General features: G+C 43.2%; 1 protein-coding gene across 1 annotated transcript; it reads left to right on the forward strand.

Annotated features, from left to right (window-relative positions):
* The first annotated feature begins 1,499 nt into the window (after nt 1–1,499).
* Nucleotides 1,500–27,203, forward strand: ywhaqa (tyrosine 3-monooxygenase/tryptophan 5-monooxygenase activation protein, theta polypeptide a). The gene is made up of 6 exons (XM_064990706.1): nt 1,500–1,607; nt 2,453–2,928; nt 21,052–21,175; nt 23,652–23,815; nt 24,088–24,183; nt 24,564–27,203. The coding sequence occupies exons 2-6, from the start codon at nt 2,635–2,637 to the stop codon at nt 24,621–24,623; spliced, it is 738 nt and encodes a 245-aa protein (XP_064846778.1). The 5' UTR covers nt 1,500–1,607; nt 2,453–2,634; the 3' UTR covers nt 24,624–27,203.
* Nucleotides 27,204–27,672: the final 469 nt, after the last annotated feature.

Here is a 27,672-nt window from a genome sequence, read left to right on the forward strand (position 1 = left end):
TGAGATCAGAGATATTACAGAAAGAAGGAGATAGGAATCCCATTAGTTAATGAATTGGAGGAACGCGTAACGCCCCACCCAGCAGACTGTGGACCAATCGCGTTCACGTTGTCATGCTGCGTCACACGGTTGCTAACGCTAATTGTCACGTAAACCCTCCTCAAAGTCAGGGTATGATGCTGCTTTCAAAACAACACGGAACTTGGAAATGTCAGACTTCCGACTTCAGTGTGTTCAAGACAACTGGGAACGATCTCTGACTGGGAAAAATAATTCCAGTTGGCAACGATTCGCCTCTTCCTAAAGCTCTGACTTTCTGACCTGAAGACGTCACTAACATCATGATTTGACCCAATTTTTTTTGAGTTCCTAGTTGTCTTGAAAGCACTATTAGTTGAGAAACCTGCCTATTTTCCTCAAGAGTATGCAATCTCACGATTCCAAAGGAATATTATATTACAGAGAACAAGTTAATTATCTTACATCTTTGAAAATGTTTTAATGTTGTACTTGTTGTTGACGAAATTCATGCGAATGTTTGGTTTTTGAGCTTGCGACCAATTCACTCCTTGGAGGAGAGCTCTCCTTGTCCCAGAATCACCCAGAATGCACTGTGTGGCCCATTGATGATGCATGGGCAACGTACACAATGGCCGTTAATACTATTCCAAAGGAGTTTCCCATCTCCTCAAAAGTATCTCTGGAGGAATGCACTGAGGTATATATAGAGAGAAATTGTAATGGCATGTTTTCGTAGGCACCAACTCCACCACAGTTAGTTGGACAAAGCCTATGAGGAAAATGAATGCAGTTTTTGGATGGTTTTTGGATAAACTACAAAAATAAACACAGGCTTAGGAGATCTTATACTTCTTGTTCTATGAGATAATCATCAGCTAACGTCATTTTTGATAATTTTGAAGGATTTATACAATCATAAAAAACACATAAATCACATAAAGGCTTCATAATTCATAAAGGTCACGTTAACTGATTATTATCTCATAGAAGAAAACGTATATGATCTCCTAAATCTGTGTTAACCATAGACCTTATTTTCGGCGTTAATTCCAAAACCCTATTCTTCCCCTATAAATGTTTCCCATAGGGATGGCTGAACGAACCAGAGGTAATTTATTTCCGGGTTTTAGGTGTACAAACGGACGATCTCTATTGGTGTGACGGGAGGGCGTTGGATATCCATGGTAATAGTGACGTCTCCTCTCTTGCTTTAATTGTTGAGTTCGTTTTGCATGGCCCGGTGTCCCGGTTAAGTAGAGAGTTCGCTTAAGATCCAATGGAATGGTAGAAAACATACCAACTCCGCCTATCTAGCGCACCGGGCCATGCAAAACAAATTTTCCCATTGGAGAAAACCCCGTTGCTTCAAAAAGCCCTCCTTCTTTCCCCGCGCTATCGTCCTATTAGTTCTTGTTTTGAACCATGACGGGTAATTCCGATTCAAAGACGAGTTCTCATAGGGCTATTGTTTTGTTGGACACGCCCTTTGGCCATGTTTGGTTGAAGGCGTAGATTTTTTTCGCCTGCCCGAAGCTCATAGTGTATCTCCTTGGAGTGGCTGATCGGAACAACCTAGCGAACTAAAGGTTGGGAAATATTCATTCTTCTTTATATCGTGGAAATTAATGTGTAGCTTGGTTACTATATTTAAGATCACGTTCGATTGTTCCAATCTTGTAAGGAAATATAAACTGTCTATCTATGGCTAGTTAGCTTACGGTGTGTGGTTGCCACTGCCAGTGCTTCAGAAAAAATATTCGGTATCGTGCTATTTACTGCAGCCAGACAGCCATCCAGCTAACGTTAGTTTGTTAGGCAATCAAATTTGGATGTTGGGCAAACCACCACACTTGCTTGTAAACGAGATGGCATAAGTTGTAACATAGTATTATATAGTAAGCTCTTGAACAAGTCAAGTGAATTACAACATATCCGTCCAACAATTTTACTAGTACACTATAACTATCTAACGTCATTAGCTAGTTAGAAGAGTAGTTAAGTTACTTTAGCCAGCTAACTTTAGTTAGCAGACTACATCTACCTGGCTAGCCTCCGCTGCAGATGGTTGGCCAACGTTCACTAACACACATTGGCGTCATACGTTTTAAAACGTATTAACGTTACTGTAGTATTGGGGAAGCGGGAAGGTTACACAATATTGTCTGGCTAGTGTCATTTCACCGAACTGGGTCGCTCACGACCATGACTGAGTTGACAGTGGGTTGGCTTGACGCTGAGAGTGAAAGCTGTGTGCAGTAGTCGGGAGTAATTTATGTGTCAAGCCAGGACTGTTTCCCAGCTAGCTAATGTTATAGTCAAATATTTAATATGTTTTGTTTTTGTAAAAGGTGAACCAACCAACCAAATTCATCGCTACAAGTTGTGCGCAAGATTTGACCATCCTAAACAATATTCTAATCTTCCTCCCCAGGTGTCCCTGTCTGGATAACATACCTGTACCTCCATTCACCTGTCCATCGATTATAAATATCTATCGTTCTACACAATCTATCTACACGATCTAGCCCCACATCTTTGTCCCATTCCTTCCGCTCTCTTGGGACTCTATTTGCATCTGCGAGCGACAGTTTGAACATCAAATAACACATAAATATGGATAAAACAGAGCTGATTCAGAAAGCCAAGCTGGCGGAGCAGGCTGAGCGTTACGACGACATGGCTTCGTCCATGAAGGAGGTAACTGAGAAGGGGGCAGAGCTGTCGTGTGAGGAGAGAAATCTTCTTTCGGTTGCCTACAAGAACGTTGTCGGGGCCCGGAGGTCCGCATGGCGGGTCATCTCCGCAATCGAGCAGAAGACCGAGGGCAGCGACAAGAAGCTTCAGATGGTGAAGGAGTACCGGAATAAGGTGGAGACCGAGTTGCGAGACATCTGCAACGACGTATTGGTGAGTTAATGTTTTTCTGTCAGCCAGAATGAGTGGGCATGTATGGCTTTGAGAGAACCGAATTTGATTTACCCAGTCCACTTTCTCTGCTGGTAATTGAGGACAGACTGTCTGTGACGACCACAATAAACCATTTGTGGGGGTCAATAAATGGCCAATCGTGGTATAAAAAGCTTCTTGATAGATTGATAGAATCATCAACAAATTCTCACTGTGTCTGTGAGGCCGAGGAGAGAGAAAGAAGCTGTCATCCATTTTTTTTCTTTGGAGGTGAGATGATTTGGTTGACTGACTGTATCCTCCCTCTTTATAACAATCTATTTACTAGTAGTGCAAAATAGAACAGTCCTATACATCCCCTGTTTGCTGTAGTGCATTAGTGGAAACCAAGACTGTTCTCCGGCTGGGTCTGCCGGTTTTGACTAGCAGAAGTCAATTATTCTAACCTGCTACGAAAAGTAACGTGGCAGGTTAGGCTAATTAATGTGGCAGGTTAAAATGCAAAAAATGGTCTCAGACACGACTCAAACATATACAGTATCTAGCTAAAACCTGAGAACAGTGTTAGTTTCCACTAATGCAATGCTGCCCCTAATTCATGGACTTTAACATTGCAGTGCTTCTATTGGTGTGATGTTTATCTGAAACTATGCAGAAAGGCTGCACCAATTGATTATCTGAGCCACAGTGGTGCAGTGGAATGACCTCCCCTTTCCACTGCTGCTCACAATCAATACAGTGCATTCGGAAAGTATTCAGACCCTTTCCACATTTTGACCCTTGTCACATTTTTATTTTACAGCCTTATTCTAAAATGGATTCAATTGTTTTTTCCCCTCATCAATCTACACACAATACCCCATAATGACAAAGTAAAAACTATTATTCAGAACCGTTACTCTGTACTTTGTTGAAGCAACTTTGGCAGCGATTACAGCCTTGAGTCTTCTTGGGTATGACACTACAAGTTTGGCACATCTGTATTTGGGGCGTTTCTCCCATTTTTCTCTGCAGATCCCCTCAAGCTCTGTAAGGTTGGATGTGGAGCGTCACTGCACAGCTATTTTCAGGTCTCTGCAGAGATGTTCGATTGGTTTCATGTTCGGGCTCTCGCTGGGCCACTCAAGGACATTCAGAGACTTGTCCCGAAGCTACTCCTGTGTTGTCTCTGCTGTGCTCTTAGGGTTGTTGTCCTGTTGGGGCGAAGGTGCTACTTCGTCTGAGGTTCTGAGCGCTCTGGAGCAGGTTTTCATCAAGGATATCTCTCCATCTTTCCCTCGAGCCTGACTAGTCTCCCAGCCCCTGCCGCGGTGCCTGGTTTCCTATAGACGTGACCATTCTTGGTTTCATCGGATCAGAAAATATTGTTTCTCATGGTCTGAGAGGCCTTTGGGTGCTTTTTTGGCAAACTCCAAGCGGGCTGTCATGTGCCTACTGAGGAGTGGCTTCAGTCTGACCACTCTACCATAAAGGCCTGATTGGTGGAATGCTGCAGAGATAGTTGTCAGTTTGACTGTGCGGCCAGCTCTAGGAAGAGTCTTAGTGGTTCCAAACTTCTTCCATTTAAGAATGTAGGCCACTGTGTTCTTTGGGAGCTTCAATGCTGCAGATTTTTTTCGTGTAACCTTCCCCAGATCTGTACCTCGACACAATCCTGTCTTCTAAAAACCTGTTTTCACTTTGTCATTTTCAGTTATTGTGTGTAGATTGAAGATTCCATTTTAGAATAAGGCTGTAACATAACACAAGGTGGAAAAAGGGAAGGGGTGTCAATACTTTCCGAATGCCCTGTATGGTTTGCAGGCACAGGTCGTAAAGGCAGGCAGGACCTCTTTTCTTCCTCTTTTTACATTTCACTGAATAGTTTTATTAGGGTTGTCAACAGAACAGTCATACGTTCTGAGTCAAAGGGCACGGCAAATGTCCACATAATAATGGGCTCTACTTGGTAGACTGATGTTTAGTTGGCTTGGCTGTTTGAGTTTGATATGCCAGATCAAATGAGGCAAAACAGCAGTATGTGAACTGGGCCTCCAGTGGGGATGTTGGAGCATCTAGACACAATCAAATCAAATGTATTTATATAGCCCTTCGTACATCAGCTGATATCTCAAAGTGCTGTACAGAAACCCAGCCTTAAACCCCAAACAGCAAGCAATGCAGTTGTAGAAGCACGGTGGCTAGGAAAAACTCCCTAGAAAGGCCAAAACCTAGGAAGAAACCTAGAGAGGAACCAGGCTATGTGGGGTGGCCAGTCCTCTTCTGGCTGTGCCGGGTGGAGATTATAACAGAACATGGCCAAGATGTTCAAATGTTCATAAATGACCAGCGATGTCCAATAATAATAAGGCAGAACAGTTGAAACTGGAGCAGCAGCACAGCCAGGTGGACTGGGGACAGCAAGGAGTCATCATGTCAAGTAGTCCTGAGGCATGGACCTAGGGCTCAGGTCCTCCGAGAGAGATAAAGAGAGAATTAGAGAGAGCACATTTAAATTCACACAGAACACCGAATAGGACAGGAGAAGTACTCCAGATATAACAAACTGACCCTAGCCCCCCGACACAAACTACTGCAGCATCAATACTGGAGGCTGAGACAGGAGGGGTCAGGAGACACTGTGGCCCCATCCGAGGACACCCCCGGACAGGGCCCACCCACCTTGCCAAAGCACAGCCCCCACACCACTAGAGGGATATCTTCAACCACCAACTTACCATCCTGAGACGAGGCCGAGTATAGCCCACAAAGATCTCCGCCACGGCACAACCCAGGGGGGGGCGCCAACCCAGACAGGAAGATCACATCAGTGACTCAACCCACTCAAGTGACACACTGCTCCCAGGGACGGTATGAAAGAGCCCCAGTAAGCCAGTGACTCAGCCCCTGTAATAGGGTTAGAGGCAGAGAATCCCAGTGGAAAAAGGGGAACCGGACAGGCAGAGACAGCAAGGGCGGTTTGTTTCTCCAGAGCCTTTCCGTTCACCTTCCCACTCCTGGGCCAGACTACACTCAATCATATGACCCACTGAAGAGATGAGTCTTCAGTAAAGACTTAAAGGTTGAGACCGAGTTTGCGTCTCTTACATGGGTAGGCAGACCATTTAATAAAAATTGAGCTCTACAGGAGAAAGCCCTGCCTCCAGCTGTTTGCTTAGACATTCTAGGGACAATTAGGAGGCCTGCGTCTTAGTGTAGGTATGTACGACAGGACCAAATCTGAGAGAGAGGTAGGAGCAAGCCCATGTAATGCTTTGTAGGTTAGCAGTAAAACCTTGAAATCAGCCCTTGCCTTGACAGGAAGCCAGTGTAGGGAGGCTAGTACCGGAGTAATATGATCAAATTTTTCGGTTCTCGTCAGGATTCTAGCAGCCGTATTTAGCGCTAACTGAAGTTTATTTAGTGCTTTATCCGGGTAGCCGGAAAGTAGAGCATTGCAGTAGTCTAACCTAGAAGTGACAAAAGCATGGATTAATCATTTTTGGACAAAGTTTCTGATTTTTGCAATGTTACGTAGATGGAAAAAAGCTGTTCTTGAAATGGTCTTGATATGTTCTTCAAAAGAGAGATCAGGGTCCAGAGTAACGCCGAGGTCCTTCAGTTTTATTTGAGACGACTGTACAACCATTAAGATTAATTGTCAGATTCAACAGAAGATCTCTTTGTTTCTTGGGACCTAGAACAAGCATCTCTGTTTTGTCCGAGTTTAAAAGTAGACATTTTGCAGTCATCCACTTCCTTATGTCTGAAACACATGCTTCTAGCGAGGGCAATTTTGGGGCTTCACCATGTTTCATTGAAATGTACAGCTGTGTGTCATCCGCATAGCAGTGAAAGTTAACATTATGTTTTCGAATGACATCCCCAAGAGGTAAAATATATAGTGAAAACAATAGTGGTCCACGATGACACGTTACAATAATACTTAGCAGTTGTGGTACTGATAATATTAGCAAGTGACTGCACTGCCATAATCCTGTCGCTATGTTTTAAAAATGTGTGCCCCCCTGCCGACCTACCCTTTTTATTTTTGGTTTTGTACAGGAAGGTTTTTACTTGTTCTATACATTTCCTGTTCAACTGAGCTAATTTTAAGCACACACCTTGATCCCCATGTTGTATTGAATGACTCAGTGACACTATTTTGGGGATCAACTGTAGCATGAGCTGTCATGGGCTGGTCATATGCCCCAACCCAATGAGATGATGGTGGATCCTGTGGCCTTTGCTGTCCCTCAGTTCTTTGTTATACAGAAGGGCTGTGGCTGCATCTCAAATGGTACACTATTCACCCATAGGGCTTTGGTAAAAAGTAGTCAATAGGGTGCTATTTCAGACAGAATCCTAGTGTCGGCTGGAAGTTGCCTGACCTGTTTGCATTGATGTCTTATCTACTGTCACTATGGGAGAGTTTATTCTTACTCCTGCCTGCAGGGCTTAAGTGGGTGTGGCCATGGTGACAGACGGTACCTGTAATCTCTCTTAGATTACATGCCGGTGCCACAGCCCCCTAATGTTCATCCACTTTAAAAGACACGGTTTAACACCAAGGTGTGCCGATACTATGGGCTAACTTCTAATTCTGCCTGTTCCTGGAGTGGCCAGTTTATCCACTGGAGCATTATCTACTCTTTATGATTGACTAATGTAATCATAGCTGCCCCCCCCCCCCCTCTCTATGGATAGAAAAGAGCAGAAGCTTTATCTGACCAGGACCCAGTCGTAGAAGACTCATGCAACACCCTGAAGGGTGTCTCTGTCAACTGCATTCTTGACATACTCACCTAAAGCGTAAAACAAGACTGAGATTCTCATTAGTAGTGCATGACCTTCCCATTGGCTCACTATTCAGTTTGTGTGTGTGTATAGTACTAGAGATGAAACCATATGAACATTTCATATCACGATTACAGTGACCGAAATTATCACTGATATCAGTATTATCTCCGTATTGTTAGTGTGGAAATGTTCAAAAAGTACTGATAGACACACTCAAATAATTTCACAATTTTATATTGAAAACCAACAAACAACAAAAAACTAGCAGCACAATGCACTTTGTGTCCATAAACATTAAAATAATAACATTAAAGATGGCACTATGTGGCCATGAGAGGTAAGTTTCCCTAGTGCAGGTTTAATTGAACACAACCTTAAGTAAGCAAATCCAAATAAAGAAACCAAAAATAAAATTAGTAGCACTCACTTTAGTGAGGCACGGCAACCTTCATCAGCCTCAAAGCCAGGCCTCTCAACGATTTGAAATGGCATCATCTCCTTTGCAATGCAGTAAGAAAAGGCTGTAGTGAGGTCTTGAGCATTTTTTTTTTGATGTGGGTGCATCCGCAGCCTGCCTTTAAAAAAAATGCTTGCTCGAGTGTCTGTCACAACTGTAGATGAGGGACCAGTAGCATCACTGGGTTTGCCTGCTTGCACGCCCACTCTGTAAAAAAAGGGAATGGCAAATGTAGTATTATTATTGGTGTTAGACTGTGTGTGTATATAATAATAAATATAATCTATTTTCTGTGTAGCATTTCAGTATATGCAATGACCCCATGCACAATTGACATAAATACAAATGTGTCTTAAGAAGACAGTGATAGTAATTGCAATGAGCCCAACAATTGACGTAAATATAGGAGTCTATAGTGTTTCTCCTGTTGAAACACTTTTACAACCGAGTCGACGTCTGCCGGATTTTAAATGAACAAAATATGTTGGTTGGGTGACTAAACTACATCACGTGTTATCGTGTGCAACCGCCGAATAGAGTCTGCAGACACACGACGCATACAGCAGCAGAACAACGCGTAGTGTTTTTACAAGAGTAGGTAACACTGAAAGCTTCAGTTTACATTGTTGACAAGCTATTAGCAGACAAACCATGACATTTTCCCCCATTCCGAAGTCCCCACATCATGCATTGAGCTAAAAGTTAAATTACCTTGCATTCGCTATAAAGTAGTTGGTGGTGGTCACGAAGATGATTTGAAGTGTTGCCCCCTTTCGCGGCATTTTTTGTTGTTGCGTGTTCTGCAGACAGGTGACCATCTTCGATTTTAAGTTTCCCTAAGCACTGTCGTAAAACCCAAAATACGACCACACTGCAGATTTGGTCCTCTTAGAAGGCAGAAACATCTCCCGAGTGCTGTCACTGCCTTACGCCATGTTTCACATGAAGCAAAACCCACGTTGCGTGGTGCGCCTACGTCAGACTGTTGCTAACTTTGGTTGATGCTGGACAGTATTTACCGTGAGTTTTTCAAACCGCGGTAATCAAACACGGTTTTAATGATAATTGAAAAGGCAATACTAATCGTCAGGAATTTTACTGTGGTTTATCGTGAAACCGGTAACCGCTTCATCCATATATAGTACTACTCTTTATTGTTAACTACTCAACCAGCTCCATAACCCTCTGTATATATGCGACACCATCATGCTTTAAATAGGACAGAGATGTTTGTGTGAAGCTTAGCTGTATTTTTCAGTTTATCCCTCAGAACAGTGTGGGTTGCCTCCCTAAAAGCACCCTATTCTCTATATAGGACATTTCTTTTGACCAGGGCTGATAGTAGAGGTCGACCGATTATGATTTTTCAACGCCGATACCGATTTATTGGAGGACCAAAAAAGCTGATACCGATTAATCGGACGATTTTTGTTTTATTTATTTGTAATGATGACAATTACAACAATACCAAATTAACACTTATTTTAACCTAATATAATACATCCAGAAAAATCAATTTAGCTTCAAATAAATAATGAAACATGTTCAATTTGTTTTAAATAATGCAAAAACAAAGAAACACTAGCCCTGAGCATACAGTACCAGTCAACAGTTTAGACACACCTACTCATTCCAGGGTTTTTTCTTTATTTTTACTATTTTCTACATTTTGGAATAATAGTGAAGACATCAAAACTATGAAATAACACATATGGAATCATGTAGTAACCAAAACAGTTTTAAACAAATCCAAATATATTTGAGGTTCTTCAAAGTAGCCACCCTTGGCCTTGATGACAGCTTTGCAAACTCTTGGCATTCTCTCAACCAGCTTCATGAGGTATTCACCTGGAATGCATTTCAATTAACAGGTGTGCCTTGTTAATTTGTGGAATTTCCCCTGGGGCGGCAGGGTAGCCTAGTGGTTAGAGCGTTGGGCTAGTAACCGGAAGGTTGCGAGTTCAAACCCCCGAGCTGACAAGGTACACATCTGTCGTTCTGCCCCTGAACAGGCAGTTAACCCACTGTTCCCAGGCCGTCATTGAAAATAAGAATTTTTTCTTAACTGACTTGCCTGGTTAAATAAAGATAAAATTTAAAAAAATAAGCAAAGACAAACAACAGTCTATCATTACTTTAAGACATGAAGGTCAGTCAGTACAGAACATTTCTAGAACTTGAAAGTTGAAAGTTTCTTCAAGTGCAGTTGCAAAAACCATCAAGCGCTATGAGGAACTGGCTCTCATGAGGACCACCACAGGAAAGGAAGTCCCAGAGTTAACTCTGCTGCAGAGGGTACGTTCATTAGAGTTAACTGCACCTAGATTGCAGCCTAAATAAATGCCTCAGAGGTTAAGTCAAAGACACATTTCAACATCAACTGTTCAGAATCGGGCCTTATGAATCAGGCCTTAATGATTGTTTTTGTTCCAACCGCTGTGTCTTTGTGAGACGCAGAGTAGGTGAATGGTTGATCTCCACATGTTTTGTTTCCACCGTGAAGCATGGAGGAGAAGTTGTGATGGTGTGGGGGTGCTTTCCTGGTGACACTGTCTGATTTATTTAGAATTCAAGGCACACTTAATCAGCATGGCTACCACAGCATTCTGCAGTGATACGCCATCCCATCTGGTTTGCGCTTAGTCCCACTCATTCGTTTTTCAACAGGACAATGACCCATAACACTCCTCCAGGCTGTGTAAGGGCTTTTTGACCAAGAAGGAGAGTGATGGAGTGCTGCATCAGATGACCTGGCCTCCACAATCACCCAACCCAATCTCAACCCATTTGAGATGGTTTGGGATGAGTTGGACCGCAGAGTGCAGGACAAGCAGCCAACAAGCGCTCAGCATATGTGGGAACTCCTTCAAGACTGAAAAGGCATTTCTCATGAAGCTGGTTGAGAGAATGCCAAGAGAGTGCGAAGCTGTCATCTTGGCAAAGGGTGGCTACTTTGAAGAATCTCAAATATAAAATATATTTAGATTTAAGATATTTTTGGTTACTAAATGATTCCATATATGTTGTTTCATAGTTTTGAAATAACTACAATTCTACAATGTAGAAAATAGTACAAATAAAGAAACCCTTGAGCGAGTAGGTGTGCTTGATTGGTACTGTATGTTGGTCAATACAGTTGTCCTCCATACTCAATTGTGCAGTACACACTTCATTCTAGGTGTTTGGTGATGGAGGAAATGCTCAGTTGTATAGTATTTCTTGTGGATGAGGTTTAGATCTAGCTCCCTGGTGGATTAAAGCAGATTACCAGTAATCCAGACAGGTCCACCATCTATTCCAGTGTTTCCTAACTCCAGTCTTGCAGTTCCCTCAACAGCACACATACACCCTTTTGATCTGAGCTGTGATGGGGGTGTCAGGCTGTTCATCGAAGCAAGACAAGCTCTCATCCACACAGGCCCTTAACTTAACCTACATACACTGAGTGTACAAAACATTAGAAATCCTGCTCTTTCTATGACATAGACTGACCAGGTGAATCCTGGAGAAAGCTATGATCTCTTATCGATGTCACTTGTTAAATCCACTTCGATCAGTGTAGATGAAGGCGACGAGATGGGTTAAATAAATATTTTTAAGCCTTGAGACAATTGAGACATGGAATGTGTGCCATTCAAAGTGCCTTTTGAATGGGATATGGTAGTAGGTGCCAGGTATACCGTATTGTGTCAAGAACTGCAACACTGCTGGGCTTTTCACACTCAACAGTTTCCCGTGTATATCAAGAATGGTCCGCCACCCAAAAGACATCCAGCCAACTTGACACAATTATGGGAAGCATTGGAGTCAACATGGGCCAGCATCGCTGTGGAATGCCTGATGAATTGAGGCTGTTCTGATGGTGGGTGCTCTTAATGTTTGGTATACACTATATGGCATGCAGAGCCATGGTCAAGTGGGCAATATTCTCGGCACAAGCCACATGTACACGCCTCCCCACTGGAGACCAGGGTTCAATCCCAGTCTCCACCCTTCATCCTATGTCACCCTTCTATAGCTATACCTGTCAAATAAAGAACAACAAAATATTCTGTTTAAATAACACATCATCCTGCTGTGTCACTTCCTGTCCTGTGTGTAAAGGAAGCTGTAACCCTGACAGACACGGATGTTCATTGAGGATGCAGCCTAGTGTTTTGGTGTGGCAGGCTCAACGCTGAGCTAGTTTGCACACTGGCTGAGCAGCATCTGTGTGCTCTAAATCTGCATTGGCCATCTGTTAGTGCCCTGCTCTACACAGGGCCCCTCTGGGCTAGTGCCTTCGTGCTCCAGCCTCGTATTACATATTCTAGGTAGTGGGTACACGCAGGGACAGTGATGTTTGTGTCTGGTCAAGTTATGACACATTGGGTACAGTAGGTGATTTGTATTGCCTATCTGTCTGTGCTGTCACACCAACTCATTGTCATTTCATAAATATGTAATTGTAAATATGTAATTGTTTTGGTCAAATTCCATTGACAATGCCACCCATGTGTCCCCCCTGTGGGAGATAGATTGAGAATCTCCTCATCGCCGGCCATCAAATTAGCCTACATTTAGCAATTGTTTGTCTATTTCACACTATATTGGGGTACAAATCTGAGTATATGGCTTGTATAGATGTTTATTCATTTTTAAAAAAACACTTTTTTTATTTAACTCGGCAAGTCCGTTAACAATTTGTTCTTATTTTACAATGTCGGGCTACCCCGGGGCAAACCCTCCCCTATACCGGACGACGCTGGGCTAATTGTGCTCCGCCCTATGAGACTTCAGATCACGGTGGGTTGTGGTACCGCTGTGCCACTCAGGAACCCTCAAAATGATGTCAACCCCAATACATGTTCATGTCATCGTCACCAATCCACTGAATTCGCCTTCACTTAACAACGGCTTCAACTACCATCACTGATTTCTATATGCTAGCTTTGCTACCAGCTTATATGAACGGGAGTTAGCATTTAGCAGACTTCCCCCCCACCCCCCCCTTTTTTCTTTCTCTCTAAACCCTAAAAGGACAACTTCTAAGTATTATACAGTTAAAAAACAGACAAATATATCCAAATTGGATTTTATTAACCACCTTGTGGGCCTGTTAGATCACAGAAATCATGACGGATTTGACGAATATCCATTTTGGTAGATTTGTTGAATGGGCGCCAATGACGGCGCACTTCTATCCCCTGCGTTCCAATGATCTCTTTACCCACATGCATGGAGTTGGCAAGAGCACAAACATATCTGGGAGCAGGCTGGATTTGTGTAACCTATGGTAAGCTGTTCATGAACCTATACAAACCCATAAGGATACTGACTTGCCCAATGTTTATAATGACTGTGTAATATGCTGCTTCTGGTACTGTGTTATGTGCAATGGGTGAAATGGTTGAAGTCAAAATAAAAGGGGGCTGGAAGCATTTAGTTTTTGTCTGTGCTAGTGACACTGTTCATTTGCTCTCGTCACCATGAATAACGGGGATATGCCATCTGCTGTGGTCAGATGACCGTTTAAATGTAGCTAGGCTATGGAAAGAATCCAGCTCAGTGGTCAGTATGGCACTACAGCGTCAACATTGTCATCCACTTTCACCTTATTTCATGTGCTCCTGCTACTTGGTTGTTCAGGTGCATAGGGAGGTCAGTGACTAACACTTGTGGTATAGGGTGAATGTCAACGTTGGCTAAGTGTTGACGACATGACCGTGCCCCAGCGCTCTGTTTGAATGGATGTGTCCCAAATGGCACCCTATTCCCTTGATAGTGCATCACCCATAGGGCACTGGTCAAAAGTTGTGTGCTATATAGAGAATAGGGTGCCATTTGGGACGCATACTGAATGTCTGAGCACATGTTTGTTGGGAGGCGGTAGGGAGGTGTACAAATTCCTCCCCTCTATCTGTGAAGGTTGCTGGTGACGATAGGAAGAGAAAATATTTATTCTGTCCTGATTCCCACCCTCCCACCAGGGATAAGATCAAACTGGAAGAACTAGTCTGTCCCAAATGGCACCCTATTCCCTAAGTGGTGCACTATTTTTGAGTCCTTTGGGCCCTGGTCAAAAGTAGTGCACTATATAGGAAATAAAGTGTCATTTGGGACACTCATAGAGAGGATGGCAGCAGAGAAATGAGAGAGAAATTCAATCCAGGCTGTATCATAACCGGCCGTGATTGGGAGTCCCATAGGGTTTGGCCGGTGGAGGCTGTCATTGTAAATAAGAATTTGTTCTTAACTGACTTGCCTAGTTAAATAAAATTAAAACCCAGCATGTTCACTTGAGGAGTCTAAGTGAGCTCTCCACAATAACTGTCAGGCCCAATTGAGGTTTTTATTTTGCCTTGTAAAATGTTCAGTTAGAGGTGCTGAATCATGCCATGAGCCTTTGAGAAGGACTTCTGCTTCACTGACCTGCTAACACACGCATACCTGCTGCGCGCTTGTGCGCACACACATGTTCTGCGCTGTAGCTCCTGAGGATGGAGGAGTGCCTCTCTAAGGATGTTTGTGGTGACGATTTCACTTGGAGGAAATGGCTGCCAGTTCAGCCCATTTCCTGGGTTTGCTGCGTGGCTTAAGTGTGTGCATGTGTGAGCATGTGACTTCTCAGAACAAGCAGCAGTTAAGCTGTACAATTAAACAGATACTTTGGGATTTTGGAAATGAGGCCCTCTATCTACTTCCCAGAGTCAGATGAACTCATAAATACCATTTTTAGGTCTCTGTGTGCCGTTTGAAGAAAGTTGCTAGCAATTGCGCTACCGCTAGTTAGCAACTTCCTTCCAACTGCATGCTGACTTCCTCCAAACTGCAAGATATCCACGAGTTCATCTGACTCTAAAAGGCCTCATTCCCAAAATCCAAAAGTATGTGCCCTCTCTGTGCATCTCTACAACAGTAGTATGATGTCATGGGACACTCACTGTGAACAGTTGGTTGTATAGGTGTAGTGAGGGTGGGTGACAGGTAGCCTAGTGGTGAAAGCATTGGGCCAGTAGCTGAAAGGTCACTGGTTCAAATATCCAAGCTGACAAGGTGAAAAAATCTGTCGGTGTATGTGATAATAAAACACTTTTACGTGTTTCGTCAGTTGCCTGTACGTCAGTACTGTGGGGCGGGTGTAGTTGCCTGTACGTCAGTACTGTGGGGCGGGTGTAGTTGCCTGTACGTCAGTACTGTGGGGCGGGTGTAGTTGCCTGTACGTCAGTACTGTGGGGCGGGTGTAGTTGCCTGTACGTCAGTACTGTGGGGCGGGTGTAGTTGCCTGTACGTCAGTACTGTGGGGCGGGTGTAGTTGCCTGTACGTCAGTACTGTGGGGCGATCATTACATTTTGTCAGCCGGTAACTGTCATGCAAATAACTGCCGGTCTCACGGTAATTTAACGTTAATTAACATAAACGTTTAGCATCTCCTGGCTTCCACGCATAGCCTACGAGCCACTGATGTAGACATCTGGAACATCCACATTTTTTAAAAGTATTTTAAATTTTGTTTTAATATAGCTTATACCATAACAATTAATCCATTATTTATTTTAGGCAGGTATAAAGAAACATGATATGAAGATAGTTTTGCCCATTTCAGAAGAACAGAATAGCATATTCTAAGTCCTCCTTATGTTATGCCCTGGTCTGGCTATGCCATATGGCTGTGGGTTACACTAGTCCATTTAGCAGACAAGATTTGCCTGTAATTCCTGTGGCATTATTTGATATTAATATAGTTGAAGTCGGAAGTTTACATACACTTAGGTTAGAGTCATTTAAAACTCCTTTTTCAACCGCTCCACAAATTTCTTGTTAGCAAACTATAGTTTTGCCAAGTCGGTTAGGACATCTACTTTGTGCCTGACACAAGTAATTTTTTCCAACAATTGTTTACAGACAGATTCTTTCACTTATAATTCACTGTATCACAATTCCAGTGGGTCAGAAGTTTATATACACTAAGTTGACTGTGCCTTGGAAAACAGCTTGGAAAATTCCAGAAAATTATGTCATGGATTTAGAAGCTTCTGATAGGCTAATTGACATCATTTGAGTCAATTGGAGGTGTACCTGTGGATTAGAGGTCGACCGATTATGATTTTTAAACGGCGATACAGATTATTGGAGGACCAAAAAAGCCGATACCTATTAATCGGACGATTTTGTTTTATTTATTTATTTGTAATAATGACAATTACAACAATACTGAATGAACACTTATTTTAACTTAATATAATGCATCAATCTATTTGGCCTAAAGTAAATAATGAAACATGTTCAATTTGGTTTAAATAATGCAAAAACAAAGTGGTGGAGAAGAAAGTAAAAGTGTAATATGTGCTATGTAAGAAAGCGAACGTTTCAGTTCCTTGCTCAGAACATGAGAGCATATGAAAGCTGGTGGTTCCTTTTAACATGAGTCTTCAATATCCCCAGGTAAGAAGTTTTAGGTTGTAGTTATTATAGGACTATTTCCCTCTGTACCATTTGCATTTCATTAACCTTTGACAATTGGATGTTCTTATAGGCACTTTAGTATTGCCAGTGTAACAGTATAGCTTCCGTCCCTCTCCTCGCTCCTCACTGGGCTCGAACCAGGAACACAACGACAACAGCCACCCTCGAAGCAGCGTTACCCATGCAGAGCATGGTAAACAACCACCCCAAGGCTCATAGCGAGTGATGTTTGAAACGCTATTAGCGCGCGCTAACTAGCTAGCCATTTCACTTCGGTTACACCAGCCTAATCTCGGGAGTTGATAGGCTTGAAGTCCTAAACAGTGCAATGTTTGACACACAACGAAGAGCTGCTGGCAAAACGCAGGAAAGTGCTGTTTGAATGAATGTTTACGCTCCTGCTTCTGCCTACCACCGCTCAGTCAGATACTTAGATACTTGTATGCTTGTATGCTCAGTCAGATTATATGCAATGCAGGACACGCTAGATAATATCTAGTAATATCATCAACCATGTGTCAACCAGTTGACTAGTGATTATGATTGATTGTTTTTTATAAGATAAGTTTAATGCTAGCTAGCAACTTACCTTGGCTTACTGTAGAGATGAACGTACTTTGGTACGAAAAGTGCAAATCAATCCCAGAACCACAGCAAAAGACTTTGTGAAGATGCTGGAGGAAACCGGTACAGAAGTATCTATATCCACAGTAAAACGATATCGACATAACCTGAAAGGCCATTCAGCAAGGAAGAAACCACTGCTCCAGAACCGCCATAAAAAAGCCAGACTACAGTTTGCAACTGCACATGGGGACAAAGATTGTACTTTTTGGAGAAATCTCCTCTAGTCTGATGAAACAAAAATATAAATGTTTGGAGGAAAAAGGAGGCTTGCAAGCCGAAGAAGACCATCCCAACCGTCAAGTACGGGGGTGGCAGCATCATGTTGTGGGGGTGCTTTGCTGCAGGAGGGACCGGGGCAGCTCTAGCAGGGCAGAAATTTGACAACCTGACTTGTTGGAAAGGTGGCATCCTATGACTGCCACGTTGAAAGTCAGAGGTCTTCGGTAAGGCCATTCTACTGCCAATGTTCGATAATGGAGATTGCATGGCTGTGTGCTCGATTTTGTTACTTTGTGTGGTATGTATGTATGTATGTATTTATGTATGTATACTGCTCAAAAAAATAAAGGGAACACTTAAACAACACAATGTAACTCCATTCAATCACACTTCTGTGAAATCAAACTGTCCACTTAGGAAGCAACACTGATTGACAATAAATTTCACATGCGGTTGATTCAAATGGAATAGACAACAGGTGGAAATTATAGGCAATTAGCAAGACACCCCCAATAAAGGAGTGGTTCTGCAGGTGATAACCACAGACCACTTCTCAGTTCCTATGCTTCCTGGCTGATGTTTTGGTCACTTTTGAATTCTGGCGGTGCTTTCACTCTTGTGGTAGCATGAGACAGAGTCCACAATCCACACAAGTGGCTCAGGTAGTACAGCTCATCCAGGATGGCACATCAATGCGAGCTGTGGCAAGAAGGTTTGCTGTGTCTGTCAGCGTAGTGTCCAGAGCATGGAGGCGCTACCAGGAGACAGGCCAGTACATCAGGAGACGTGGAGGAGGCCGTAGGAGGGCAACAAGCCAGCAGCAGGACTGCTACCTCCGCCTTTGTGCAAGGAGGAGCAGGAGGAGCACTGCCAGAGCCCTGCAAAATGACCTCCAGCAGGCCACAAATGTGCATGTGTCTGCTCAAACGGTCAGAAACAGACTCCATGAGGGCCCGACATCCACAGGGGGTTGTGCTTACAGCCCAACACCGTGCAGGACGTTTGGCATTTGCCAGAGAACACCAAGATTGGCAAATTCGCCACTGGCGCCCTGTGCTCTTCACAGATGAAAGCAGGTTCACACTGAGCACATGTGACAGTCTGGAGACGCCGTGGAGAACGTTCTGCTGCCTGCAATATCCTCCAGCATGACCGGTTTGGCGGTGGGTCAGTCATGGTGTGGGGTGGCATTTCTTTGGGGGGCCGCACAGCCCTCCATGTGCTCGCCAGAGGTAGCCTGACTGCCATTAGGTACCGAGATGAGATCCTCAGACCCCTTGTGAGACCATATGCTGGTGCAGTTGGCCCTGGGTTCCTCCTAATGCAAGACAATGCAAGACCTCATGTGGCTGGAGTGTGTCAGCAGTTCCTGCAAGAGGAAGGTATTGATGCTATGGACTGGCCCGCCCGTTCCCCAGACCTGAATCCAATTGAGCAAATCTGGGACATCATGTATCGCCACATTGCACCACAGACTGTCCAGTAGTTGGCGGATGCTTTAGTCCAGGTCTGGGAGGAGATCCCTCAGGAGACCAGCCGCCACCTCATCAGGAGCATGCCCAGGCATTGTAGGGAGGTCATACAGGCACGTGGAGGCCACACACACTACTGAGCCTCATTGACTTGTTTTAAGGACATTACATCAAAGTTGGATCAGCCTGTAGTGTGGTTTTCCACTTTAATTATGAGTGTGACTCCAAATCCAGACCTCCATGGGTTGATAAATTTGATTTCCATTGATAATTGTTTTGTAATTTTATTGTCAGGACATTCAACTATGTAAAGAAAAAATTATTTAATAAGAATATTTCATTCATTCAGATATAGGATGTTATTTTAGTGTTCCCTTTATTTTTTTGAGCAGTATATATATATATATATATATATATATATATAGATAGATATCTAAATGCATGTGCTCTTTCTTGCCTTAGACTGCACACGCTAGGCATCAAGTGATGATATTCTCACCCATCAGACTATTCTTAATATAATCTTGTCTTTACATACACTAAATAATGTGTGAAATGAGTTGTTATTTATCATGAGCCTGTCGGAACAGGGGCAGTGGGGGGAAAAAAGACATCTGTATGCACTTGAATAGCGAATGGAGGACGCTTTCCCCCGGTTCGTTTAATGCCAGCCAAGTAGAGCGCTGTTTTGGAGAAGCCTAGTTACCATGACTCAACAGTCACATGGAATTTGACTGTGGTCATGGCTTGTGACTGCCAGTGTGGTTGTAGTACGGTCATCGTAACAGTCCTGCCTGTATGTCAGTGCTGTGCTCTGGCATGTGTAGTTGCCTGTGCGTCAGTGCTGTCACCAAACGTCTCACCCAGGCTGTCAGATTGTCGTCACACCCATGCCGAGCTGATAATCAGGTATTAGAGAGCCAGCGTTAACTGCGGCCTGCAGTTGGTATCACCTTCCCTCAAGCCTTTCACTGAGTCCTCTATGCCTCCGCATCTTTCACTGTGTTTTCTGGGTTCGCCCACTACACAGATGAAACACAAATTATGTCATTGTAATTCCTCCCTGCCTCCCTCCTTGGGGCTGAACATTGGCCTCACCATGCTGTAGTACTGACCTCCGCAGATGCAGGGAGCTGATAACTGCTTACCACACGTGTGGTCAAGAGCCAATTTGTGTTGTCATGCCAACTACCTGTCACTCACTGCCATGCCAAACACGATTGACTCGACGATAACAATTATGGAGTAGACGAGCACAAACGTATGTGGGAACAGGCTACCTAACACGTGGTCTCTAGGTAGGACTCTGTCTACTGCTGTAAGCAGCGTGCCCTTATTAAGAGGAAGTGGACGATTGTTCGGTTTACACAGGAAGCTGGTTGTGGAGTGCTCATTCTTTCGTACCAGTGTTATGTGCATGTAAATGCCACCACAACCTGTTTGTGGGAGTGGCACACAATCTGAGGCAACGGATAAGTCAACAAAGTACAGCTACAATAATTGATAGGGGTTTGTCCCAAATTGCACCCTATATGGTGCGCTAATTTTGACCAATTCTGGGAATCGGGTGCTGTTTGGGACTCATTCAATGTTTTATATGTGCGATAACCATGCAGAGTGTTTTGATATGTTCACGAGAATGTAACTCCAAAAAATGATGTCCAAGGTTTTATTTAACCCGAGTCATCCTGCACCACTGGCCAAAGGAAGGAGTCCATCACATTTCATTTTTTTCCTTTTTGTAAATGATATTTTCCGTTGCTGAAGAAGAACTCCCTCTCTGGATGCCACACTATTTTCTTTCTCCTCTTCAAAGCAGATCATATTAATGAAAAATATACTATTTTTCTTGAAGTTACAACTTCTAAGCAGTTCTTCCAATTATTTTCTCCCTCCAATTTGAATTATTGAACTGTGGCCTGTCATGGAATCCTGCCTGTGTACAAAATGAGCTGGGACGTGTCCCAAATGGTACGTGTCCCAAATGGCACCCTATATAGTGCACACATTTTTACCAGGGCCCCAGTGTACTATGTAAGGAATGGGGTGCTATTTAAGACGTGCGTCTCAAATAGTTCTTCACATTAATATTAACTCTCCTCCTGTCGGTTTTTCTCCCTCAGGGGCTGCTGAGCAAATATTTGATTGAAAATGCTCCCAATGCAGAGAGCAAAGTGTTCTATTTGAAGATGAAGGGAGACTACTACAGATACCTGGCTGAGGTGGCCTCCGGAGATGACAAGAAGGGTAAGTACTGGTCCTCTGTACTGATCAGTGCCAAATGGCACCCTATTCCCCATATAGTGCACTACTTTTGAACACGGACCATGTCTCTATTCTTTAAGGACCTTGGTCAAAAGTATTGCATTATATAGGGAATAGGCTGTCATTTGGGACTCAGATTCATTCTCTCAGGATGGGGGGGATTTTGATAGTTAAGTATCGCAATATTTCTGGATGATATTATATCGATATTTGACTCCCAAGTTTCAATTTGTGAATTTTTTTTATGTATTTATTTTTGGCTAGTGTAGGTAGTGTTAGCTCGCGCTAGTTTGCTGTACCTGCACCAAAACGCCGGTATTTTTAAATTTAACTAGGCAAGCCGGTTAACAACACACTCTTATTTACAATGACCGCGTACCCCGGCCAAACCCTAACCCAGTCCCTATGGGACTCCCAATCATGGCCAGTTGTGATACAGCCTGGAATCGAACCAGGGTCTGACGCATCTGATGCAGTGCCTTAGACCGCTGAGCCACTTGGGAGCCCAACAGCCTATAGCTTGTTCTCCATCTTCTTTTGAAATAGTGAGCAACATGTCTTCAGCACTTATTTCCCTGACTGATCAAAACTAGTTTTCTCCTCTCCCTCTGCAGCAGACATGTAGTGAACAATGTGTTTGGCACATCAAATCATAGTATCAATTCGCAATACATCTAGAAACGTGAGAATCGCAATGCATATCTTATCAACACCCATGTATCGTGATAATATCGTATCGTGAGGTCCTATTATCATGAGGTCCGTGTCAATTCCCAGTCCGAGCTCCCACTGGTCTCCCTGTCCTTCCCTTTAACTGGAGCCAGGAGTTTACAGTGGATAAAAGACTCAAGCATTAACTGCATTGTAGTAGAAAGGATTACAGGGGCTTATGAGGTTGTAGTCTGACCATGAAATGATGGTTATGTTGTAGAGCAGACAGTATACCAGGGAGGACAGCAGCTCTGTGTCCCAAATGGAACCCTATCCTCTTTAGTACACTAATTTTGACCAAAGCCCTGGACCCTGGTCAACCATAGTGCACTAGATGGGGAAATGAACCGGGTGCCATTTGGGATGCTCATCAGTTATCTTTTGTTTGTTGATATTGTTTTGTTGTCAGACAGTATGTGTTGATAGGACATCTGTTTTTGTTTTCCTGTTTCCCCTCAAATCATTATAGACCTTGAAGGTATTTAACAAGCGTTTACTCAAGCATGCATCACCCTCTGGAATTTTTTTTTATCTAAATACATTCTGTGTGTTTGAGTGCCATCCAGACCTCTAGCTTCAGGGGATTCAAAAGTTTGTTGATTTATTGCAGGCTGAGTTAGTTTGGGCTCTGAACGTGGAGATGGGTATATGAATGTTCCCTCCGTGGCTCCCTGGGGGTCTCTTCCCTCCCTCTCTGCCCCAATTGAAGATGGAGGGGGTTGGAACGGGGAAGGGAGGATGTCTGGCACCAGCTACAAATGAACAGTTGAAATGTTGGCCTAGGCCTAATCAGTTAGTAGCATAACGCTTGCTGGCTTATTTTGGCAGCCACTTCAGGCACTCTGCAATTAGGTCCACATGGATCATATCAGGGGATTATTTGGTACTTTTTAATTATTTTTTATATATATATATATATTTCTATTTTACCCCCTTTTTCTCCCCAATTTTTTTGCTATCTTGTCTCATCGCTGCAACTCCCCAACGGGCTCGGGAGAGGCGAAGGTTGAATCATGCGTCCTCCGAAACATGACCTGGTTAACAGCTCTTAACACCCGCCAGCTTAACCCGGAAGCCAGCTGCACCAATGTGTCGGCGGAAACACCTTTCAACTGGTATCCGGGGTCAGCCCGCAGGGGCCCGGCCCCCCCACAAGGAGTCGCTAGAGCGCGATGAGCCAAGTAAAGTCCCACCGGCCAAACCTTCCCCTAACCCGGACGACGCTTGGCCAATTGCGCGCCGTCCTATGGGACTCCCGACCACGGCTGGTTGTCAGCACAGCTCGGGATATGAACCCGGGACCATAGTAACGCCTCTAGCACTACTGCATGCAATGCAATGCAGTGCCTTCGAGCCCCCGGTACTTTTTTATTCTTAATGCCAGGGCACTATTTGTAGCTTCGGTGCTCAACAAAGGATATTTATAAGCCCATTATCTCATATAGCTTAGCTCTCAGAAACACTTTCAGATAGGCTGACAATTGTCAGAACAGTGGCCAGGCCAGAGCAGGGAAAGGAAAGTGACGCCATCTGGAGCAGTGATGGATGCCTAGAGACACATGACTTCCTGACCAAAGTCACATTTTTACAAAGGTTGTGAAATGAAACCGAGACACTTGGTTTGTCCCAAATAGCGCCTTTATCCCTATGAAGTGTACTACTTTTGAGCCTATGGGCACTATATAAGGAGTAGGGTGCCATTTGGGACATAGAGCTCCGACTCTAAAAACCCCCCTCCTCTCCACAGAGACAATATCCAACTCTCAAGACTCCTACCAGGAGGCGTTTGACATCAGCAAGAAGGAGATGCAGCCCACTCACCCCATCCGCCTGGGCCTGGCCCTCAACTTCTCTGTCTTCTTCTACGAGATCCTCAACTCCCCAGAGAAGGCCTGCTCACTGGCTAAACAGGTCGGGAAAATGACACAACACAGAAGCCCACACTGGCAGCGTCCCACTCTGCACCCTATACCCTATATAGTGCTTTATTTTGACCGGGACCCATATGGTTTGACCGGGACCCATATGGTCAAAAGAAGTGCACTATATAGGGAATAGGGTGCCATTATGTGGTGTGCACTATACAGGGACAGAGATGTATTATATGCCCTCTCTCTCTACCTTTCATCTCCTTGTTCATATGCGTATATCAACCATTTTATTATTTGTGTGGGTGCTCGTAGGCCTTTGATGACGCCATCGCTGAGCTCGACACGCTGAGCGAAGACTCGTACAAAGACAGCACCCTCATCATGCAGCTGCTGAGAGACAACCTCACAGTAAGTACCCTCCTGCCTCCCTCCACAGAGCCACGAGATTGGTCACTGCTGCAGCACATCTGCCCACCCTCCACCGAGTGACATGATTGGACACATCCCACCTACATCCATTCACCAACACAGGCACTGACTGCAACCCCCTCTAGTGTATGTGCGTATTAGTTTAGTGTTTTAATCTCAAGCAGTGCCATATGTGAATGATTAGCTATGATTATAGGGGTTTGAAATGATTTGACCTAAGTGGAGCACATGTACAATATACCATTTAGCTTCACTTTTATCCAAAGTGACCTACAAAGTGACCTAATTTTTAGATGGTGACTTCTGAAATGCTTATGGTCAGTGCATTGTTAATGTTTTTTTTGTCTTGTGTGTTTCAGCTATGGACGTCTGATAATGCAGCAGATGAGCCAGAGACTGGAGAGGAAGGAGAGAACTGAGATGCTCCCTGTACTTCCTCGCCAAGAAAAAAAAGAGAAAGACCCAAAAAATATTTTACACTTCATTCCTTATTGTTCCACTCAAAATTATTCTAGTAATGAGCGCCTGTCGTTACCAAGGAGCTGTCAGTATGTGCGAAATTTAAATAATTTTTGTTTTCACCACGACTCAGCGTTTTGGTATGAATAAAAGCTAAATTAAAGTAAATAATATCGCCATTCCTGAGTTTGTGTTTGTCCCGGCCTTCCTGATGTGCAGTTTTTGCTGTAGAAAAGTATTTGCTTCATTTTAACATCAACATTAACTGTCTGTCCAACATGACAATATAGGATGTATGTGTATGTACACTCCAGTACATATATATTTGGACAGTGATGCTAAAACCTATAATTTTGCTCTGTGCTCTAGCATTTTGGATTTGAGATCAAATGTTTTATGAGACAACAGTACAGACTTTCCTTTTTTGGGGGGGGTTTCACCGTTTAGAAATGAATGTACTTTGTCTTTAGTACCCCCCCCTTTTGTTTTGGAAAGTATTTGGACAAAATCACTAATAGTGTTCCATTTAGTCAAAAGTTTAGTATTTGGTCTCATAGTCCTAGCAGTGTCTCCATCAAGCTTCTGACTTTGCAAATAGTTTTGGTTGTTTCTGATAATTTTGTGCCCAATAGAAATGAATGGTAAATAATGTGTTGTCATTTTGTGGTCACTTTTTATTGTAAATAAGAATATGTTTCTGAACACTTCTACATTAATGTTGATGCTACCATGATTATGAATAATCATGACTGAATTGTTAATAATGATGAAAGATCATACCCCCAAAACATTCTAACCTTTCACCATTACCAATAACAGTGGAGGTTAGGGTTTTCTTTTGGGTATGAGATTTATGCATCTAACTTTCCCACTCATCATTAGCCATGATTATCCGTAATCACACATTCATGTAGACGTGTGCAGACACATTCTAGTCTTACTTCCAATAAAAGTGACTATAAAATTATGCAATACATTATTTACCATTTCTATTGGGCACAACATAATCTGAAACAACCAAAACAAACTGCAATTGCATCTAACCAATGGGTAAGTCCCAAGCTTGGTGTTGTCTGTGCGTGCTGGGAATATGGGCCCAAATACTACACTATTTATCTACATTTAATACACTAAGTGATTTTGTCTAAATACTTATGACACCTTACAATAGGGGGAATAGATACCTAATGTGCTTTTATTTCTAAACAGTGAAAAAAAGCCTAAAATAGACCGCCCGAGTGGCGCAGGGGTCTAAGGCACTGCATCTCAGTGCTAGAGGCGTCACTACAGACACTGGTTTGATTCCAGGCTGTATCTCAACCGGCCGATTGGGAGTCCCATGGGGCGGAGCACAATTGGCCCAGCGTCATTAGGGGTAGGCTGTCACTGTAAATAAGAATTTGTCTTAACTGATTTGCCTAGTTAAAGAAATATTGAATAAAAAATGCAATAAAAGGTGACATTCTGTACTGTCGCATAGTATGAAACATTTGAATTCCAATCCAAAATATTTGATTTCAAGTCCACATTGCTGGAGTGAAGAGCCAAATTAAATGTTTTGCTTCACTGTCCAAATAAATATATGTGTGTGTGTGTCCAGAAAGATCTTTTTAGTACATTATGAAAGACCATTTGCAAACAGCGAGCATGGAGCAGCCTGGGCATATGGTGGGGAGGGAAAGAAATGTCAAGCTGACCCAAATTTTACAGCTATTCTGGCATGCCTCCACGGTTTGGTCTTCCAAAAAAGGTTGCAAGGTAGTTGCATCTTCCAGCACCTGCTGGACCATGTAAGCCAACCTGTCATGTTGGTTTTGTCCCAAATGGCACCCTGTTCCCTTTATTATGCACTACTTTCGACCAGAGCCCTCGTCAAAAGTAGTGCACTATGAAGGAAATCGGGTGCTGTTTGGGATGCAGGTTGTATGGTAACTTGAATACTCCTGCCATCTGTATTGTATGAAGCTGCTGAGGTTGTCCAGCCAGTGGTTGCCTCCCTATTACCTATATTAGTGCACTACTTTTGACATGGCCCCTAGGGCTCTGGACAAATGTATTGCACTATATACGTGTTATTTGGGATGCAGACTCAGCAGAGCATGTGCTAAACATGGGCTCTTGTTACAAGGTCTCTCCCTTTTCGGAGGTCACAACAACTCCTTCCTAGTTATTATATTATTCAACATTGAGGTGACCATGTGTTACTTTTTAGCATGTCTGACAGTAAAAAGGTGGCACCTTATGAAGACAAAACAAGTGAAATGACAAGTAATGCATGCCCATTTTTCAATGTACACTGGAATGGGAATCAATATTGCATACACAAAAGTCCCATTTGTTTTTGCTTAGTACTTTTCATTGCAGGTTTGTGCACATGTTAGAGGGTGTGTGGTTTGTCCAGTGATTGTCTTTAGAGATTCGGACCACTTTTGTGGTTTTTGCTAACCATTGAATGTCGTCCCCAAACTCTTGTGAAAAATGTGTAATTGCCTACGGAACATCTATGTAACGTTAATAAACATGACATTTTATAAACCATACATTTGTGAGAATACATTGTTGAATTGATTAAATGTATTTAATAACCTTTAACACCATTGAGATCAGGGTCTCATTTCCAATGGTTCTCTGAGAACAACCGTTCAAGCAATGTGAGGAGGCCGCTTGGTCTAAACCAATTTCCGATAGCATCCGTAGCAGGAGTGCGTGATCAACTGTATCGAATGCTTTGGACAGATCAATATGAAGTGCAGCGCAGTGCTGTTTCCTGTTTAGTGCATTAACAATATTAAAACAAAAATATAAACTCAACATGTAAAGTGTTGGTCCCATGTTTTATGAGTTGAAACAAAAGATCCCTTAAATGTTCCATATGCACAGAAAACTTGTTTTGTGCACAAATTTGTTTACATTACTGATAGTGAGCATTTCTCCTTTGCCAAGATAACCCATCCACCTGAAAGGTGTGGCATACCAAGAAGCTGATTAAACAGCATTATCATTACACAG

This window comes from Oncorhynchus masou, chromosome 16, assembly GCF_036934945.1.
Source record: "Oncorhynchus masou masou isolate Uvic2021 chromosome 16, UVic_Omas_1.1, whole genome shotgun sequence".
Taxonomy (NCBI): domain Eukaryota; kingdom Metazoa; phylum Chordata; class Actinopteri; order Salmoniformes; family Salmonidae; genus Oncorhynchus; species Oncorhynchus masou.